This window comes from Cheilinus undulatus, linkage group 7 (genome assembly GCF_018320785.1).
Source record: "Cheilinus undulatus linkage group 7, ASM1832078v1, whole genome shotgun sequence".
NCBI lineage: Eukaryota > Metazoa > Chordata > Actinopteri > Labriformes > Labridae > Cheilinus > Cheilinus undulatus.
The window spans coordinates 8,221,782-8,243,553 of record NC_054871.1 but is presented as its reverse complement, the minus strand read 5'-3'; the positions used below and the strand labels follow the sequence as shown (position 1 = coordinate 8,243,553).

Genomic DNA, 21,772 nt, shown 5'->3' with positions numbered 1-21,772 from the left:
TTTTAACTGAATGTGCACATTCACTAACCTGGCACACCAGATGGATTTGTTTCATGCATCTATCTGGTAAACCTCTCATGGACAGCGTTTGGGAAAGGGCAGAGGCTTTGAAAAAAAAAAACTTTGAGGGTGACTGGATGAACGTTCTGACACTCACATCTTTATGGGCCAATCAGAGCAACAAACACGTGACGTCCTAGCCCCTAACCTAGGTGCGCCGACACGACACGACTTTTGTCATTTTTGAAAAGAAAATAACTCAATATTGCTCCTTCTTCTTTTAACAAAGAAATGTCATCAACTTATGATAAAACTGACGCTTTAGCAGCATCCATGCTAAGCTCTTCTGCCATAATTGCACTGGCCTCTTGTTGCTGCTTGCTTACGTCACGACTCAGCTGCACCTGAAAGTACTGCCCCTCAACCCTGGTTGGTCCTGTCACTTCCTGACTGGGCCCAAACGGTTCAGATGGGAGCTTTGCAAGATGCATTCGCCAGTGAAAAAAACACAGAAACAGGAAACTCCATCTGCTCTGCAAGGTTACACATTAGCATGATGGCTTTGGACTTAAACCTGAAGCTATTGAACCTTTGTGGGTTCACTGAGTGACTGGTGACTCTCACTCAAGTGTGCCCATGACTTCATTTGACTTAATTTCTTCATAACTACATATCTGGTCCGAAAATTTACTTTAACTGTTTTAACACCTACGAAGTTGGCTGAAAATCATCAGCTAAATCAGTGACTAACTAAAAAAGCTGAACAGTTGTGTCCAACCATGGAGGAAAAAAGTTTCACAGTACAGACAGTGTTTTCTGACCACTACTCATCAGTCTGAGTTGATCTGATGTCACTATTGATTTTTTACATTTATCAAATCGTTTTGATCTTAGAATTTTCATCATATTGACTGTTGCCATGTTTGTAGTTTACATCCCACACATCATTAAGTTGTGTATGGTCTTGGCTCTCTTATGTGACCGCAGAAGTTTTTAACCAATTTGTAACCATTAAAAAGCACCAAAAGATGCTGACTGTGTTTGAAAATACAGCTTCGTTCATTCCTTGAGAAGTGACAATTTTGGAGCTATGAGGTTTTGGCCCAACATCAGCAATAGCTCACATGCAATTATATTTACAAGAACGTTCTTGTTGCATCTGGACACACAAACGGGAACGAGGGAACTTTGAATTCTATGCATTGGATACAATTAATTGTAAGAAAGGAAAAAAAAAACTGTGAAACTAGAGCATGCTAAACATCTGTGCTGCCCTGGCTCCAGGCCAGATCCACTCCATGAGCAGGGTTGTGAAGTGGAACAGGGCTAAAGTCAATCAGGAACCAAGATGACTGAGGGAGGAAGCACAACAAACACAGCCGTGGTGATGATAGTAAATGGAAAGTGTAAAGCAGAGCAGGGAAACAATCAGATTTAATCACCATTAATCAATATTTAAGGAATTAATTACAATTTAGGTCATTCTTTAAAGCACATTTTAAATTACACTATTTTGCATTTGGAACTGTTTTTGTGCTAATTCAGGTTACCACTTTTTAAACTAAAGCCATTTTTACACCAGATAGTCTGGGGGTCTTGGTTTGGTTCAGGGATCAAATTGCAGCATAGTCGCACTTTCCTGTGGTTTGCGTTACTTTCATATGGAATTTGGTCAGACAAACTGTGAAACGAAACATGAAGCAGTGATACGTTGTGGCGCTGTCATTTAAAAAAAAAAAGTGCAGTGAAGAAGAAAATGAAGATGCAGAAGAAGACAAAACTGGAAATCTGTTTTCTTCCACCAGTATTTTTTACAATATAAACAATAAAAACACTGATGTTTTGCTGTGTTTGGATTTCTGCTTTTATCCTGACAAAACTTGGCAGACGATGTGGCAGGGAGCTGTCCAGCATGTCTTTCCTTAACATGAAGAATGAATCAGTACCAAAGCCACAATGAGAGCGAGAGACTAGGATGTGTCGCCATGGTTACACATCTGCCAAACAAGCTACTGAGATGTACTTGAGTGAATTTAATCATATCAATATACACCTAAATCTCAACTCTGTATGCCACCTCCTGCCTTTGGTTCACAAGTTGGTCTGCTTTGCTGTCACACCTCAAACGAACCAGACTAGGGATCATTTTGAAGCAAACTAAGACCTCTGTTTTTCAGTGGACCTGAGTCCACTTATTTGGTCCGCACCAGGGTTTGCATGAGCTTTCACACCACCACACCAAATGACCTGGACTGTATGGGTAAACAGACCAGAGCTCATTTAAAACTGACCAAACAGCTCTGGTGTGAATGTGACCTAAGGATAACTGATGCCCTGCTTTTATGGCTGCATCTAAGATTATAGCATCAACTTCACCATAGAAAAGGGAACTTGTTATGGATTGAAAAGCAGATAATAGTACAGTAAAAAGATACATTTTGATAACACAAAGTACATATGACTTTAACTTTAACTGTCTGTGAGTGTTTAAATGTGAAATAAGAGCAGTGGTGGACTCATTTTATATCACTGCGGCTGCAGGGAGATGTTGAATTGGCTTCAACTAGGAGAGTTGTAAGGGACAATAAAGCATGTGATTAATCATGAATTATAAAAATTAGAATGCACTTATTGTGGACCCTTATTAATTGTGATTAATGCAACTTATACAGGAGTCTATGGAAATATAAGACCGACTTGTTGATTGTGGCAACACAAGTACAACATGGCCTGTAAGATAGCACAGTTATACAGACAAGGAGTGGATTGGAGCAATTATCAGTTAAGATTTTAGAAATCTTTTGGTGTGCTAGGCTTTGGAGGTCAATGAGTGGAAAGTGTGAAAAGTGGTAATGATGACAGGTTTTCCTGATGAGAAAACAGATTAAAAGAATAAAGATTGGGCCTTGGTGTGCTTCTTTTTTCTTCTCAGCACAAGCTTTTAATTGCATGTGGTTGATTAAGTTTGTAGAATTTTTGTAATTATGATGTAGCTTTTGCCTGCTTAATCCATCTAGGGATTTACCTTTCTGGAAAACAATGTTAATCAAGACTGAGCGTATACTTCATTTAATGAACTATGGAAAGGAGATGTGTTCAGGATTTAAAATAAAAAAAAACAACTTTTTTTTTTCTTTTTCTTTTTTTTAAGGTCAAACAGCTTTTTTGATTGACAGTTGCATACAACAATTTTTGTATTATCTCCAAATAGCTGTCAAGTCTTGAATACATTTCAGTGTACATTCAACACAAATAGCTTTAGATTTGCATATTTTAATGGCAATTTCAATTCTCCAAAAGAACAGAGTCTATGTTAGTTAAATTTGCTTGTGGTTCAGCTGCCAATTAACCTGAAAACTAACAGCAGACCAGATAATCATGGAGTTGACAGGTAATTTACATAAACAGATGATTAATCAGGTTTTTAATGAACAAGAAGACTGGACAAAGATGACGTTGATTAATCTGGAGAGACATAGCAAGGTTCATGTTAAATTAGCCTGCGATATTAATTTATAACCAAAAACACACTGAAAGGTGCTGCTGGGTGACCCCCACAGAACAGCAGCTCCATTAATTACCAGTAAAGATAGCTCTGTTAGATAAATCAAACAAGTTCAATTTTTCCTCCTTCAACTTTCCTGGTTTTCAGACTTCACTTCTCAGTAAACACCAATTTTTGATGTCCCTGCTGCAATAAAAAAAAATGGAAAACTTTTGGTTCTAAGTGTCTTGTCCAATTTTCCATCTTGTTAACGTTTTCTTTGATCAGATGGTTCTCATTTAACTTAAAATGTGTAAAAGGCAAACTTTAGCAAACTTTTTTTTTAATTAAGTCTCAGAAGCTGACTCTTCAGTGATGCATCAGGAGGTTGAGCATGTTTATTAAAGTTAAGATAGAATCTTTTAATTTGTTAAAAAATCAGTTTCATAATTTTTGTATCGTATACAAATCAAAACTTTTATTGAAGTAATTAATGGATTTCAAATGTTGTTCCAGTAAAATGTATGAGAAGCAAACATCAGCAACAATTTTTGTCTGTGGTGATGAGCAGATCAAGATGTCTGTATGTAAGACATGCAGCCTAATGGGGATGACTGCACCAGAAGAGGCACGCTGTAGTTAACCAGTGTAACTATCCACGGTTTACAGAGTTACACTTAATTAATCATACAGACTGCACAGCTGTCATGTTCAGAAAAGGAAGCAGAACATTGGTTTTGGTGCAACATGCACAGAGCAAAAATGAAGTGACACCAGCTGTGGTGCACCAGATTCATGTGCTACGCTTATCACAAGACAGACCACGCTAAAGTAGCTTAGCTGGCAACAAGACACGCCGGCAAAGCTATGAAACCAGTAAAGACAACCATGTAAGAAGCATTTTCAGTATGTCAGTTCTTCAGGAAGAAAGAGTCGACCTATTGACACCACTGTCTATCATCCTCGTGCTACATAACTATGGCTTGTAGTCATATCAGCCATGCCCCTAATAAAATATAACTTGTACTTTTTCTGAAAACAAACAGAAACCAATGGGAAAGAGAACCTTTAAAGATACTATCTATTCCAGCGATTTTCAAACATTTTTTGCTCATGGCACACCATGCTTGAATCCATGCAAAATCACCTCTCACGTGCTATTTTTACATGACGTTTAGTTGTAGTCATAATGCGTGATTATTCTAATTCACAACACACACCTGCATGCAGACATGCATTGCTACACCATTTGGGAACAGCAAATTTGTACAAATACACACTAAAATGTATGCTTGTGTGGCTTTAAATGCTAATTAGCTGCCTGACTCCGCCCCTGACCACACCCGTCTCAGGAAATGGATGTGGCACTCCTGATGTTACAATTTTACACTTTTACACAAGGGAATGGATTTTCCTGGTATTTGAGGGGATTGTGGACAGGCCAGGGTCACATATTTTTGTTAGAAAAGCCTGAAAAAGTGATTTTTTGCATAATATGCCCCTTTTAATGGAAAACTGCATAAGGAGGCATAGGATCTTCATCTTTTTCCATCATCCCAATGAACTGAAAGTGAACAGTAAACACGATCCCGTTTTCCACCGTAACACTAGCATTTGCAAGCATTAGCCCATTTGGTGCATGTGCTAATGAGACGTGGGTATGCAATGTCTATGCTTTTTAAGATGATTTGCAGGTATCTAATGGAATTTCAAGCTGTCTAAGCCCCTTGTACAAAATGTATACGATGCATTAATGTGTAATTCTTTGGTTGCAAATTCCTCTTATGTGTGGCTGTGATCCACCCACTAGTGTCTATAAACAATAAAGGCTGCTTTATCTTTGCCTGAGGGCACAACCAACTGCGCAACAGGAGGTATCTATGTGTGAATGTAGATTACAGATTAACACAGGAAATTTGGAAAAGAGTTTTTATGTAGTACTGTCATCCAGTAGATAACATGTCCCAGACATTCTGATGTCACATGCAAAAGGTCCAAAACCACGGCATCCCTCAACCACTGCGTCTTTTTTTTTTTTTTTTTTTTTTTTTTTTTTTACTTAGAACTGGAATTGCTTGTGTTTTACATCAGGTGGGTAACTTTGAAGTCAAATAAACATTATGCAACATTTGGTTTTCAATTTCTGTGACTTGGCGTGACTTCTCTTGAGATAATAAGGCACTAGGCCCTGTTTCTTTAATAAAACAGCCTTAATGAATGTTTCATGAGCCAGCTCCAGGTGAGTGCACCCAAAAGCATCACCACATTTCAACCCAAACAAAACGAGCAATGAAGCTGAGCTATTATTTAGCCAAAACGTGCTTCCCCACACAGCTGTTTCCCCTCCCATCTTTGTCAGAGCCCTTTCTAGGCTCGACTGGGACCAAATCCAAGAGAATTTCAATTTGGAAAGATTTACAGGCTGTTTACTTTTTAGGTTAGTTTTTCCTTTTAATATCATCAGTATTAATCAACGCTGCATTGTGGTAATCTAGAGCGCCTCAAACACAACCTTGCAGCTGACAGAACCCTCTCAGGGGATTCTGTGATAATGCAGAGTAATAAGTACTAAGAGCTCACTAATCACTTGGCCACATGATAAGACTATTAATCTTGCTGCCCGTGTAGCTCGGCTCCAACGGATCGCTGCCTTTTGCCAGAGAAGGAAATATTAAAAAGCTCTAATGCAGCAACCGTTCACCAGCACCATAAAGCATCCTCACACCGATCCATAGATGTCAGAAACCCTGTCCGTTTATTTCCTGAAGCCCGGTCAACATCCTCCAAAATGACGAAGGTTATGATTCATGACACAATCTCCGCTAATTCGGCCACATGCCGATACCTCAGACTGTGCTGCTGTCACGACAAATCATCATTTTTTCCCAGCGCTAATCACCATATTTCAGCTGACCACCTGATCAGGTGACTCCCCGAGGGGGTTTGGAAGGCAGTGGAACGTGATGTACAGCCCGCTGATAGCAACATGTCTGCATGAAATACATCATGATTCTGTCGAGGAAAGTGCCAGAAATCTTGTGAACACTGGCAGCGAGGAACCTTTTCAGCATGACAGCACAGGCCAATCTGCCTACTAAATAACCATGAATAGGCTTTTCAGAGAGCATATTGGCCAATGTGTGTGCTCAAATCCGATGTTTCATTTCCTCGCTTTCATCATTCTGATTGTACAATAAAAAAAAAAAAATGTAAGCAGGGAAAAGCAAATGTACTGCCCATAAAAATCCTTTACAGTCGCAGCTGTGACACCATCATGATCAAATCACTTATGTCCTTGGAATGACCTCTACTTCACTCTCTCTTAAGCAACAAATTACATTCAAAGTACGCTTGCAGACACTTCAGTCCAAGCAGATGTGAGCTAATTCTCCTCTCATCTCATTTCTTCCCTTTAATTCAGCTACAACTCGCTGCAGACTACAGAGCAAGCAGCACTATTCTGCTTCAGTGATGTATCAACAGTCAGGTAAGGATATGTAAAAGGTTGAGACGGGCTTTCTAACCGCATTCCACTGACTGAACTGAAAGTTAATTGGTCAACCAAAACAGGTGTGAGCTGTGCATCTGAGCATTTCCTGGTAGCCTGAGGGTATGCTTGGAAAAGTCCTGCACAGGACCAATTTCACAAACCTGCCTCCACCTGGGCCTGTTTAGCTCAGCACCAAGACACATACTGCAAATATCCCTGAGTCAAATCCATGACCACCAAGCCTGCTCATGTTAGACTGAGCAGTCGGTGATTTGACACAATGGCTGCACAATTAGTCATCTCAGAGGGATCTTTGTAGAGTGAGGTTTTACTTTGGTTTATTTTTGTTTCTACAAAACTATTGTCTCTTCAAGTCACGGAGTGATGCTCTTTTTACTCACATGCACTCTTCAGACAGGTTGTTTGCAGTAGTTTGATCCTGCTGATGGGCTTATAATTATTATCAATATTAGGGCTGGGCAATTAATCGCAAATAACATTAAATCACAATATAGCCTGCTGCAATTTTCAAATAACAGAAGGTGCAATATTTCTTAAACCTGAAATTTGTGTCAAAATACCAGTTTAAAAAGTTATTTACAGCAGACACTTTATACATTATATATCATACAATCATTCTAGTGGCATATCTTTAGATTAGTGCAAAAAAATCACATTTTTCCTATTTTTGTATGTTTTTCTTGTCATACATGAGAATTATATTAAAATGATCATTCCCTTTAATACAACAGTTTATATCCAAAATTTGCAAAATGAGATAAAATCATTACAATTAGACATGTTTTTCAAAACTGTCTCAAAAGTGACCCAGTTTAATCTAATACTTTGTTGGTTATAGTATAAAATGAATTATCGCTTTTTTTTGTTTGTTTGTTTTTTTTGTTTTTTTTGTTTGTTTGTTTTTTTTGTTGTTTTTTTTTTGGAAAATAAATGAGAGGATGGACTTAAGAAATAATTGCATATTGAATTGCAATCACAATATTGGGTAAAAAAATCTCAAATAGATTATTTTCCCAAATTGTTCAGCCCTAATCAATATGCAGATCATTGGCTATCCCTGCACAAATGATCAGAATTGTCTTGTATGCTTCTGAAATCACATCGATGTCGGGGTCATGAAGGTTTTTTTTTCAGTTCGGGCAGTTGCACAAGGAGTGACAAATGCATTTAAGTATGTTGTTTTTTGGTCTCCATGACCGCAATGCACGTTTTCCAAGGCATAAATCTCTAAGCTGTCATAGGGATGTAAAATATTCAGTTTCTCATTTCTTTTTGACCAGGATGGCTTAAGATTTTTTTCTGAAATTTAAAGACTTGCCTTGACAGAAAAAAGGTGAGAAAGGCCGGTCTAGCCAAATGAAGGGAGACAAGCATTTTGAGGAGTCTAGTACTGAGCTTAGAGGCTAGCTGAGCTCCATTAACATTTTAAAAAATCAAAATTTTGTCAGGAACATGCCTTTAATTGAAAATCTCATTTACAATGAACCAAGCTAACCTTGTGGGGTAAGAGACCAAGTAAAGATGTGCCATTCACAAACGAGCTGGTTCTATGAAATGCCTCCTTTAATGTGAGTTACTATAGTTAGCTCCTGTTTGAATGTCAGCTTTCTTTCCTCGTTACTTAGTCCACATTTCAAAAGCCAAACTGGTACCAAATGAAGAGCCACATGGGAGCGAAACTGCCATCTCTATGGAGCTGAACCAAATAATCCTCTGAAAAAGATGTATTTCCCATCAGAAAAAGTGAGACTGGTTGGAAATTGACTGTGGAACCACAAGAAAGATCAGGGTTTAATGAGCAAAACAATAGTCAAACTGTACTGAACAAAACTGGACCACTTTGTGGAAACGGACTATACACAAGGGTTGTGTGAAACTGCTCATCCAGGCTTTAGACTGACGCTGTGTTAACCCATGCCTGTTGCCTTTTCCTTCTTTTGTTTCCTGAATATGTCACTTCTCTCAGGGCAAAAAAAAAGTAACTTAAGAATGTTTTTTTTCTGCACTTTAAACACTTGCCATAGCATAAATAGCTGAAAACATGTAACCTTGCAAAGCAGATGGATTGAGCCATTTCCGTGTTTCTCTGGAGTTCTCCGCTGCTGCATGATGTGATCTGCAAAAAAGCTAAACCACGGCCCTATATCCCTTCCTGTCTTTCCCTCTGTTTGTTGTTAGACAGAGCAGCATAACTAGTTGTTACCATCATTTGGGAGTTTTAGTTTATTTTAACTCTGACAACTTCAGAACAACCTCTAAAGTTTTGCTCCACTTCATGAATTAAGGAACACTTCTCAGCTCAGCTAGTTGCTCCCATCTTTTGAGTCTCCTCAAAAAAGAACTGCACTCCATATGCTTTATAGTAATTATTAAAGTATAGTATGTAGTTTCTACTAATAAGGGAGAAAAGCTGTTAAAATATGTAGCTGCCAACTTAGTCCACTCCAAGGACACAGTCACAGATGCAGCAGTGGGCGAGCAGGAGAAACACAGAGCAGCATCATTCAGACTGATTGAGGGACAAGATATAAATGCTTCATCTAATCATCTTCTCTAATGTGACTCAGTTTACCTGTGAAGTGTTTTGGCAGCAGTGAATGTTAAAAGACTAATCATCTCTAAATGGCTCCAATGTGTACCTAGCCTGCAGTCTGTGCACTCTCAGTGTGCAAAGATACCCCTGACAACCTGTACATATATAGTTGCAAATATAAAATAGTGGGTTTTTTACATGATACTTAATACTTTTAATAGTTTTCCCTCTACAAAAAAAGTTGGGACACCATGTAAAATGTTAAAAATAACAGGGTGCAATAGTTTGTGAATCTCATAAACTCGCATCTGACTCATAATAGAACATAAACAGCACATCTCAAAAAGTAGGGACAGGGCAACAAAAGACTAGAAAAGTAAGTGCTACTGATGAAAAACAGATGGAGGTGTATTTTGCAAATAATGAGGTTAACTGGCAACATGTCAGTATCATGTATTTGCATGAAGGAACATTTTCTCTTTAAAATGGGCAGTGGTGGGGCGCACAGATAGCCTAGCAGTCTAAGGCGCGACCCATATACATGTCCCCCCTCTCTCTTCCGTTTCCAACTCTATCCACTGTCCTCCTCTATGGAATTAAGGCATCAAAAGACCAAAAATAAATCTTAAAAAAAAAGAAGAAAAAAACAAACAAAATGGGCAGTGGTTTATCAAACTGCGAACTATGGCCACAAATTGTCAAACAAATTCAGAAAAAACATTCCTACAATAAAATTATTTCACTTCAAGATTTAAATATCCTACCATCTACAGCACAGAACATCATCAAGATTTGGAGAATCTGGAGAAATTTCTATGGCAACAGATGAAGCTAAAAGTCAATATCAGGCAGTATTGCAGTAAAAACAGGCATGATTGGAAACACTGCATGGACTCATGAACACTTCCATAAATCATTGTGTGTCAACACAGTCCGCCATGCCACTCTAATGTATGTTTACAGCTGTATCATGTAAAGAAGAAGCCATATGTGAACATGATCTAAAATGTCACAATTTTCTTTGGACCAAAGCTCACTTAAAATGGACTGAGGCGAAATAGAAAAGTGTTCTGTGGTCGGAGGAATCAAAATTTGAAATTTGTTTTGGAAACCACCAATGTCGTGTCCTGTGGACTTAAAAGAAGAGGGAACATCCTGCGTGCACTCCAAAAACCTGCAACTCTGGTGGTATGGGGTAGCATTAGTGCATGTGGCATGGTTTTAGAGCATGACAATGTTAAACCGTATATTGCATCTGTCACAACAGCATGGCTTCACGATCAAAGAGTCCGGGTGCTGAATTGACATTCCTCCAGTCCAGACCTTTTACAAGTCGAAGGTATCTGAGGCATCATAAAATGGCAAAGACCCAGAACTGTTGAGCAGCTAGAATCCTACATCAGACAAGAATGGGACAACATTCCTCTCCCAAAACTCCAGCAACTGGTCTCCTCACTTCCCAGACGTTTACAGACAGTTGTTAAAAAGAGGGGATGTCTTGTAATGTTTAGCATGGCCCTGTCCCTACTCTTTTGAGATATGTTGCTGCCATCAAATTCAAAATGAGTTGATATTTTTCATTAAATGGTAAAAAGTCCCAGTTTCAATATCTGATATGTTGTGTATATGTTCTATAGTGAAGAAAATATGGGTTTATTAGATTTGCAAATCATTGCATTCACAGTCCCCAACTTTTTTGGAACTTGTGTTGCATAGCACAGACTTTAATAATGAAAGTGTTAAGAATGCTTGCAAGAGAACACATGTTATGATGCATGCTTATATGATGAACTAACCCTAGAATGAATGCTAATGCTTAGCAGTGTTTGTTCACATCTAATGAGCTAACAGCACAGTTAAGTGCTTTTGTTTACAGCCTGTGGCTTTGTGGGTTATTCTAATTAAAATATGTAAACATAATCATAATGTTTATGTGGTCTTTATTTAGACGCACCCAGTCTTCCAAAATAAAACCACAGGGGCCTTTTGAAGAGACTGTGCCCCTCCAACCTGCAGTCCTGACTCACCTGTATATCTTGTATCTTGTGGAGAAGCCTTGCCGGTTCTTCTCCACGAAGTCGATGTACTCTGGGGAGTGGTGGAAGGGCCCTTTATCCGACAGGAGCCAGTCCAAGGGGCCCCCGGGCTTTTCATTGGGGAGGCTGGTTGTTGCTGCAGCAGCTGCCGTTACCGCAGACCGTAAACACACCCAGCAGTGAAGGCTGAGGCTGATGACGCCCCATAGAGCCATCAGAGATGGAGGGAGCGAGGAGGGGATGAGGGGTGGTGATGGTGGAGGGTGGAGGTGGGGGTGTTCAGCAGCCAAAGCCACTCTTTTTTAGCTGGCTCCTCCACTGGGATGACCGGGGGACCTGCATCACCTCAACGCCCCCCGAACACCTAAAGAACAGCACAAACACACTGATAAGGCTCCAAACAAATACCCACATGCAGCATAAAGACAAAGAGACGAACATAAACCCAGCAATACTTCAAACTCTAACAGCTCCATGTGGCAGCCAGACACAGATGCTTGTATTCTCAAGTGTTTGAAGAGATTTCATTACACAGATGGATCATTTCAACACAATCCCTTTGTGTTGGAATGACTCAAACATTAATCACTGGTGAATTGGAGGGAAATTAATTGATCTTTTCCATCTTTCTTTGATAAATGATTTCAAATATTCACCAGCTGTAGCTTAGAAAATGTGAATTTGCTGCTTTTCCTCTCCTATGTTTGGCATAAGACATCTCCTTATGTCAGAAAAATTCACCTAAAGTCAACTTTAAGTCATTTATATGCATTTATATTTTCCTACTGACCATGCACAATATAAAAGTGCTGTAATTTTCCATCACCAAGCCTGGAAGCGCTGGTTCTCATTGAGAGTAAATTGGAGTTTAGTGTCTTGATCAAAGACACTTCATTATGCGGGAAAGAGGAGCCACAGGGCTTGAGCCACAGAGCCCCAGATTCATGGACAGCTACACTCCTGATTGATACACAAAGTACTCAAACTTCACAGATTGAGCACTCAGCATCACTCTAGCACTAACCGCAGATACTGACAAAAACTAAAAGTACTACCAGTGGATTTGTAGAGACAGTAGAAAAATATGCCGATACTTCATGTAAAATAGAAAAACACCATTACCATTGCCAAAAATCAGAGTAACTTTGGTTTTCTGATGCTAGAAGCAAATTTGTGATTCTTTGATAATAATTCATATCAACAAATAACACTGGGTTAAATCAGTGATTTCAAAAGTTAAGGTCAGGACCCCCTTAAGGATTACAATAAAGAAACAAAATCCCTTCAAAAACAGAGACACACTTAAAGACCCTATAAAGTGAAATCCAAAATTTTTGTCTTAACACACTAGACATGTTGGAATATTGTTGCTGTAAAAATTTGAAAACACTGAGATCTACATGTGACTGAATTCTGGATTTAGACTGTTAGAAAGCTTTTCAACTCTTTCCTGGCTTAATTTTATAAACTTGGAGATTTCTTACTTGACTGAAATTTGAACTAGGGGTTCATAACACAGTGACATGTAATACAGCAAACCTAAATACAGATGTATTTTCACCTTACAGGGTCTTTAATATGAGACTGCCAAGCTAATGAAAATTTGAATCCCAATTAATCTCAGAATTTCTACAGTTAATCAAAATTGATCCTGTTTTTGTCACATTCTGACATTCTGCTTTTTGGTAGTAAAACATTTTGATTCATTTTGGATTATTGTACTTGCTTAAATTTAGATTAGTTGACTTAGTTTGAATACAGACCTGCTTTTATTTTGAAAGAGATTAGTAAACTTTGGTCCGACCTAAGATCATGACATGAACCATAACACAGAGAAAAGAACTTACGGATTGAAAGATAAATGAGGGACTGGTAAAAGAGGTAAATATTTGATAAGAAAAGGTAGAAATAAGTTTTGACATGTCCACTGAACTGTCTGTGAGTGTTTTAAAGTTTGATTATACATTAAGCAGCAGTGATGGACTCATACATTGCTATGTTGCAGGGGATTAAACCAAAATGTGCTGAAAGGGAAAATAAAGTGTTAGATTTATCATGGTTAAAAAAAAAAAAGTACCAAATATGAACCTTAATTGACCATGATAGATGTATCAATGCCGACGATCCTATTCTAAAATAAACATTAAATGGCATATTTACCCATTTTTGCAAAAAAAAAAAGAAAAAAAAAAAGAAAAAAAAAGATAGAAATTAGTGTATTTCTAAATAAAACCAAATGGGATTCCTTGTTAAATTAATGTAATGCGTAAAGCTGGCCAGACTACATGATTTTAACCCCGGATTTACTCTCCCTGACAATCATGGGGGGGGGGGGGATTTCGTGAGTTCAGACTTTTTACAAATTATTATTTGTCTAAATAATCCTCAGGAGTGTCATATCAGCACAATTGTTTACTGCTTATTTCCCCATAGGAGTCCCCTGACCTCAAATCATAAATTTAAACCATGTTTGATATTTAGGTTCCTACGTTGGTGTGCCGTCCATGAAATACCCTCTACAACCACTGACAGTGAGCAAACTAGGGTAACATTTTAAACCAGATGTTATGCACTTTTGCGGCTCACAAACATGAACAAAGTTTTAGCCTCTTAGCCAGGTTTCATCTATATTCTTATCCTGTCTTCTGATTTTTGCTGTAAAATATGCCAAGACAGCCAGCCAAGGGTTTTGATCCTTCATGATTTTCAGCTGAAGTTTTATTTTATTACAAAAGTTTGAAATCTCATGTGTGGGCAATCTTCACCGGAGTATCAGTGGAGTCATAGTGAGTGCATCCACAACGCATCAACTCAAATAGAGCAGATCGATCCAAACAGCCAAAAAACATGAAAGGTCAACTTCAAGGTACAACACAATGCATGGATGCCTGTTCATAAGTCATCACTATAACAACATCACGTCTTATACTGCAGCACACGCAAAAGGTCATCAGGAGGTCACAGAGCTACAGCGGCATCACTGACAAGGAAAAGTTCATTTTTGTGCTAAAAGGCTGCAAAATGTTACATGAAACCGCACATCCTTTGTAGCAAACATTAATCTTATACTTCATAATGTACTCACCCATGGTGGAAGCACTAAAATCATAGAATCATGTCAAATGCAAATCAACCCCAAAAAGGCAAATTAATCAGCTGTTGGCATGCAACTCCTTGTCTCAGGCTGTGCTACACAGCGCTGAAGAAATGCTTCCGGTGTGTGAGGTTGCTCGCTTTTGGTCAGAGCAAAACCATGGCGCTGTGTGGGACCATGCAGTCAGTGTGTGTGAAAATTACAGGTACAAGATCCTCAAAAATGTTCGTACAACAATAATCTCTCTTTAATGAAGCACACAAACACACATAAATCAGTGCATTACAAAATGTGGTTCTTCCACTCAGTGCTATAGTCTATATGGGCTGTTTCTGGTGACTGTAGCTCAGTAGATAAGAGTCAGTGGTTTGATCCACCAGTCCCCACAGTTACATGACAGTGTGTCTTTTGGTAAGGCACTTTTAACTCCCACTGCTGCATCAGTTGCATCTGAAAGTGTACATATTCATATCAAAGGGATGAGTTAATATTGAGGCCACTCTACATGGCAGCGTTTGCCATCAGTGGGTGTGGGATGAATGGGTGTGAATAGAGAAGTGTGACCTCTAGTGTAAAAAGAGCTTTGACTAGTTGGATGACTACAAAAGTATTATACAGGCTCAGTCCATTAACCATTTAACCTTTAATTGAAAAATAAATCATTTTATCACCATCCCAAAGAGAACTGCCTCAGATTTTAAGTTCACCCAGCAAATTTTAACTCTGGACTTTGTTTGCTAATGACTTAAACAGTAATCATTCATGTTGGCCTCTGTCCCCTCATCCTTGAAGAACACCCTAAACCTTAACACCAATTTCCATTTTTTGACCTTGTTCAGTGCTCCGTTTATTCTATCTTCAAATCATTTCTTTGTTAAGTTTGCGAGATGAAAGTTCAGTGATCTTTTGTGAATTTTGATTCAGTTCAGTTCATTTCAACAAATTTCAAACTGGGCAATTATGTAGTAACTTGCATGATCCATTCAACAGTCCAAAAAGAATTACTTTTCCTTGCCCTTAATAAAAAAACAAAAAGACCCAAATTTAAGCGAAGGTGGTTTTAAATGGATCAGAAAAGAGAAGAGAGGTGACACATGAAACCAACTGCACTCAAACTTGGCAGATGTTGTGGATTTAATGTAGGTCTGCCCTGTAGAAACTTTAATCTAATGATGACAGACTGAAAAAAGGGGAATCCATAGCCTGATTAGTTTTCTGATAAACATCACCTTTTGAAGGTTTTTACAGGTTATGACTGGGGGTAGTGTTTGGATCTTTTCTGATACTAGTGCTGAAACGAAATCTTCTTCATGGTGTTGGTGCCTCAACGAAACCTGAGTCTATACTTTTGTGAGCGATCAGATGTTGGTGGTTGAATGAAAGCCATTTCTTTATCATAAATACACGTAAGTTTTACATACTTATATTGAGTAAAATGTATGGCCTTAAGTTATTTTAAATGACTTTAAATCTACAACAGTCAGGAGCTACAGAATACGAGGTTAAAGGAAGGAATTGTGGGTCATATTGTCCTCTCTCTTTTGGTGAGAAACAGTCCAGTATATCCTGAGTTATAAAAGAAAATAAAGGGACGTATGACGTCTCTTTCCTTTTCTTTTAGAGCATTCACACTGCTTTTATTAGTCTGATACTAGAATACTTCCAGGTTGTTTGACTCAGTCTGGACCATTTCTAACCAAAGAGGACTTTTCAAATGGACCTGCTGAGAGTGGGGAGGCAATCATCTCAGTGCAGTGTCAGGTGTGTGTGTGTGTGACCGATCAGCCCTGATTGGCTCCAGGTGTGTGAAGCTTATATATACCCTTGGGTGCCAGCACTCCATGCTAACTCATTATTTCACTGTCAGAGATAGAGAGAGAGAGGTTCTTTCTGAAGTCATTTGGAAATGTGAGATTCTACATAAGCACCACCAAAACTTTCTTTTTCTGGGCTGTGCCCACATCAGCCCTCTGAGTGTAGTTTCTGATGCCGGGTACGTCTGACCCATCTTATTTTTACTCAGGCCTGGTGGTCATTGTGTCTGAGCTGCAGGATGTTTATTCATTCTCCCCAAAAATCTCGATTCTAGTCATCTGTTCAGCCGCAGTGGTTTGGTTTCTGCTTGTCGCAGCACTTTAAGGAAAAAGGGAGTGTTTGGTTTGATTTGTAACTGCTTTATCACTCCACCACATCCACCATTTACTCACTCGAGAGTTTAGAGGTTAGCCAGAGGATAACTCTAGCCCCTGAACAAGCTGATATGTGGGACATTTTGGAAAACTGTGTGCAATTCTAAAATGTATAAAGGCTAAATTAACACAACAAATATGTTCATTTTTCACCCTTTTTAAATAGTATTTGTACTGACTTTTTAAATTGATGTGGTGCATACAAGCTCTAACAAAGTGAAAAAAAAAAAACAAAACTGAAGAGAACTTTTTCATAAATGCTTTAAAAGTTACAAGCAATGTCAATTGCAAATAAAAAATAAGGTTTATGATATTAAAGAGTCTCTTTTTTCCCCAAAAGAACCTACGACATAGTCTTTAAAAGTTATTTCAACAATGAAACCCCACAGACTTTATTAAGTCATAGTTGTGGACACGGACACGGACCGTTTATTTCACACTCTATGAATTTTAAGGTGGCAGTGGAAAAACCTTTCCCTGGGGTTTTCCAGCCCCAACAGTTACACCTGTTTTCTAAAGTTGTTCACAAGTACTTGCACGTTTGAGCTCATTTCCCTAGTCTATAGAAAATTGCAGCTCTTTAGGTTAAATGCTGTGATTCAGTCTCCTTTAGAAAGAGAACAATTCAGCTTCTATTTTTACAGCTTAGAAATTCACATTAGTTATGAGTCATTGCTTCCTATGAGTTTGGGTTTCTCTATAACAGACAAGAACTCCATTTGGCCTAAATGGGAAAAGTTTAACAGAGTCAATTAGTAATGCTCATTTTGTGATTTAAAAGATTCTCCGACAAAAGTCTAGGCTAATGTTAATGCTCTTTAACTGCTCAAACGGCTGATTGATGATTCCTAAAGTCCGTTTTATAATTGAGAATTAAAACCTTTAACTCGGCTGTTAATTGCTGCCCTGTTTCAAATTTACTCTTGTCAAACTTAAACAGTCGCTTTGCAGAAACACATGAGTGAAGAGTGGTGCTAACAGGGAGAGAAAAACAGTCACAAACATGCACAGAAAGTTACAAGGATGGAGAAAAAACCTTGGTAACTGTGTTGTCTCAGACGGCATGCTGTTCAGACTCTTGTCCAGGGCTCACATTAGTCTCCATCACCATCTCGAGGCTTGTCAATCACCTCCCCCGCAGTGACACACTCCTTTACCGTGTGCTTGTGTTTGTTATGTGAGGAGGAGGAGGGGGGGATTTGAGTCCTATTACAGTATTCTGATGACAATCTGTCAAGTTAACTCAGCCATATGACTGTGTGTGGGCGCATGCACATGTGTGTGGGACTTAACAATCATTCCTCTTAGACAGAGCAGCATGGGACAACAGCTGGAGGTGCTAGAACGTGCAGGAACACCTCTAAAATCTGACATTTAATACTATTAAATTCACATTCTGAAAAAAAAGGGAGAGATAAATTGTGATTATGGAAAATTTAAGCCCCAGGGAGGTGCATGACTCAGTTTTTATGAGATGAGCTGGCAATTTGGAAATCTATTTCAGTCTGACATTGCTGTCATTGCACTCTACTCTGCCTGTCTGACCCCAGTGTGTGAGAGAGAGTTTGGTCCATTTTACTACGTGCTTTTGTTTGGAGAGCTGTAGCCCTTAAGCTGTTTTTGTAAGTCCAGTCATATTCATTTGTTTATTTCAGTTATAAGGGGCAAAAACGAGGAAAGAAAATCAATACAGCAAGAGGACAGCATTTGTGTTTTTGTTATTTTTCACAACTTGTCACCTTCATTACATAACCTGACCACTAAGAGCTGGAGCGAGGGTTTGGTATGCTATCATGAGCCTTAATGTAGCCTCAAATATGCAGACTTTTGTGTTTGGATATGGGTAATGATTGATGTTGTTTTATTTATTATCATAAAATACCTCACAAGAAGACACATCCAGCCTTAAGCAAAGATGATGATTCAGCAACTGAGGTCTGGTTTGCTCACGTCTAAATGCTTAAATTGTATCAAATGATGACACAAGACAACATTTCCTCTTATCAGATACAAATACAACCCCTAAATGTCATGTAATAAAGCATTTTTTCTAATGTTAATTAATGTTATACTCTGCATGATGAATATTCATCAGCTTGAAATATGACACTATATGGCAGTACTGTAAAAAGATGAGTATGCCATTTCTGGTTTTCAGCAAACATTCTTAGGAAGAAGTGTAATCTTAAAACCTACTTGTGCATCTTTAAAAATAAATTCTGTCATTTGCCTAAGTTCTGTCTGTGATTTGTTCATAACTAAGACAACCCATATGAACACCAGAGGGCACTCTTGTGCATTTAAATGCTGATCTGCCCAGTCAAAATTGTTGTTTGTATTTATACCTTACATATGGGGCTTTTCCATTACATGACATTACTCAGCTCGATTTGTTTGACTCGGCACAGCAGCCCAGCACCACAGGGGATTTGCTTTTTGCACCACACAAGCTACTCGTTTGAGGGAGTGTCTAGACCTGATGACGCAGTGTTTTGAGCCCTCCTCGATCTCTCTACATTGTCTGATCTGGTTGACCTTACATTGTTTTAAAGTAAAAATCAAACTGTAGACTGACAGTGCTGTACACCACTCTTTTCACTTTCTCTCTCTCTCTCTCTCTCTCGCCGTCTCTCTCTCGCTTTCTCTTTCAATGATCAATAAACAAACAATAATTTACGCTTAGCATCAAAAGGGGGAATTTTCCTGCAAATCTGTTAAAGAACAGTCTTCTGATGATTGATTTGTGGGTCTCTAAAGAACAGAAAATGAACACAATCATATTTTTGGATTGGACAGTGAGAACAGCATGCTTTACTAGCGCCAGTTGATAAATTAAAGACTGACTCTGTCATGGGCAAAATGTTTCGAACATCTCCAGTATTTCTTTTTAAAAAGTCTAGAATTTATTTGTCTATCTGAAGGGGAAAGGTTCGAACTTTTGTTATTAGTTGGTGCACAAAAAGTTGTGATCCTGGATCTCAACCTGGTCCTTCCTGATCTCACTTGGAAGTGTGAGAAGTCATGCGACCGTAGCCCGCACAAAAATCTTGCATTTTGGCCTTGTGTCATAAATATTTAAGTCGTGCAGTGAATGCTTACATCAGACCACCTCTGTACCAGAGTTATAGACAGCTGGAGCAGAGGCAGGGGTAAAACTTATCTCCCCGTTTCCCCGTGGGGTGAAAAATTATCATGGAGGGGAGGTATCAGTAGCAGAAAGGGTAAATCCCCTGGCAAATCGCACCCTGCGAAGCGCTTCGACGTCAGCGTGGTGCACTTGGAGGTGGGGCTAGCTTGCTTTGAGTGCAGCTTGGCACGGCCAAACTGGTGATGGAAAAGCAAATCAGCACGGCTTGGTTTGGCTTGGCGCAGCCAAAAGCCATAGTGGAAAAGCCCCAATATATACTAAACATAAATTTTTACAATTCAGTCAACTTATACATTACACAGTGTTTTATCCAAATTGCTGGGGTTGGGCCAAAACCTGTAGTCTCCAAAATCACCACTTTTCAGTGAATAAAAAAAAAGTTTTATTTTTCAATAAATTTTATTATTTAATGGTCATAGTGTGCATCTTTTTGATGATTTGTTTTGCTGACTTTGCTCTGCTTCACTGTTTGCTCTTGTATAACTCCTCAATGTGTGCACAGCCCTGCAGACTCATGCCCTTATATGGTTATTAAAGGGATGCTCTGCTATTCTAGTAAGGAAAAATGTGCACAAGCTTCCATATTAACATGCCATTTCTTAATTTAAGAACATATAGTAGATGAGAACAACTCTGCAGCTTATCAGATTCATGAGTCTAGCTGAGATTTTTCTAAGGTTGTCTGCATCACTGGTCGAGGATTAAGTTATGCAAATGAATCCTTTTTCCTTTACAAGGCAAATATAATGTGGACTTTACTGAACTAGACATCTTTATATTTATTCATGCATCATTTATTTATCTTTTTTTTTTTTTTTGCATTGTTTCAAACCAGGGCTGCATGGGTTAGCGCTGTTGCCTCACAGCAAGAACGTCCCTGCTTTGCTTTCCAGTCAGGGCCTTTCTGTGTGGAGATTGCATTATTATTATTGCTTCTTATTCTTTACATATTATAGCCTCTCTTGTTGAAGACGATGTGGTTTGACCAGGAAGTACATAAAACCTTACTTTGATGCAAGTGACTATTTGACACTTAGCATTCAGTATCTGATAAGACTTTTTTTTTTTTTTAACACTTGTGATGAGACTATAAAGCATATCTGACCTGAATGCCCAGAGGTGGATGGAAGAATTAAACGACTGGAGTTCAGGAAGTAACTTAAAAATCTTCAGTGACCCTGTAGAGTAAGCTCAGCAGAACAGGATTCTAGGATTTGAGTTACTGGTCCACACTCTGGTACTGAAGGTGGCGGTAATGCACTGACCCACGGACTACAGACTCCCGTCAGTCTGGCTATCCTTATCTTTATATTGCATGTTGGGTTCTTAATTGCCAGCATCAGAAAGCAGAGTTCTCAAACTATGTCCTGTCCTGTTGGGATTATTTGGTTCCCCAACACTCCCAGGATTGCAGTTTTGCAGCATAATGAGCAGGTTTACCCTAACAAGGCAGCTTGGAGGAGGGACAACCTACTGTGGATGCCAGGTAACCGGTGAATTGATTTATGGTGCAGGGAAACCACAAAACTTCCTGTTCTTGTTTAAAACAGAAATGGACATGCAGCTTAAAGTATTCCTTTGTGCTGCTGTTCTACACCAGAAACTAGAGGAGCGAGCTTCAAGAGAAGGTGAAAAGGTCAGAACGGAAACGCTGCAGAGATGGCTAGAGGAGATGGAGCTGTTTGAGTGTAAAGGATTTTTATTTCTAATTAATTCTCATGCCAACCCACTACTGTGCCATTTGCTCGGCTTGCTTTTTTAACACCTTGGTTCTAAT

General features: G+C 38.8%; 1 protein-coding gene across 1 annotated transcript in view; it reads right to left on the bottom strand.

Moving 5' to 3' along the window:
- Positions 1-21,772, bottom strand: part of LOC121512400 (BMP/retinoic acid-inducible neural-specific protein 3-like) — a 120,486-nt gene that overhangs the window by 67,488 nt on the left and 31,226 nt on the right. Inside the window, exon 2 of the mRNA XM_041791656.1 lies at positions 11,556-11,928. Coding sequence (XP_041647590.1) covers positions 11,556-11,779 — 224 coding nt within the window. The 5' untranslated portion in view covers positions 11,780-11,928. The remainder of the gene's footprint in view (positions 1-11,555; positions 11,929-21,772) is intronic.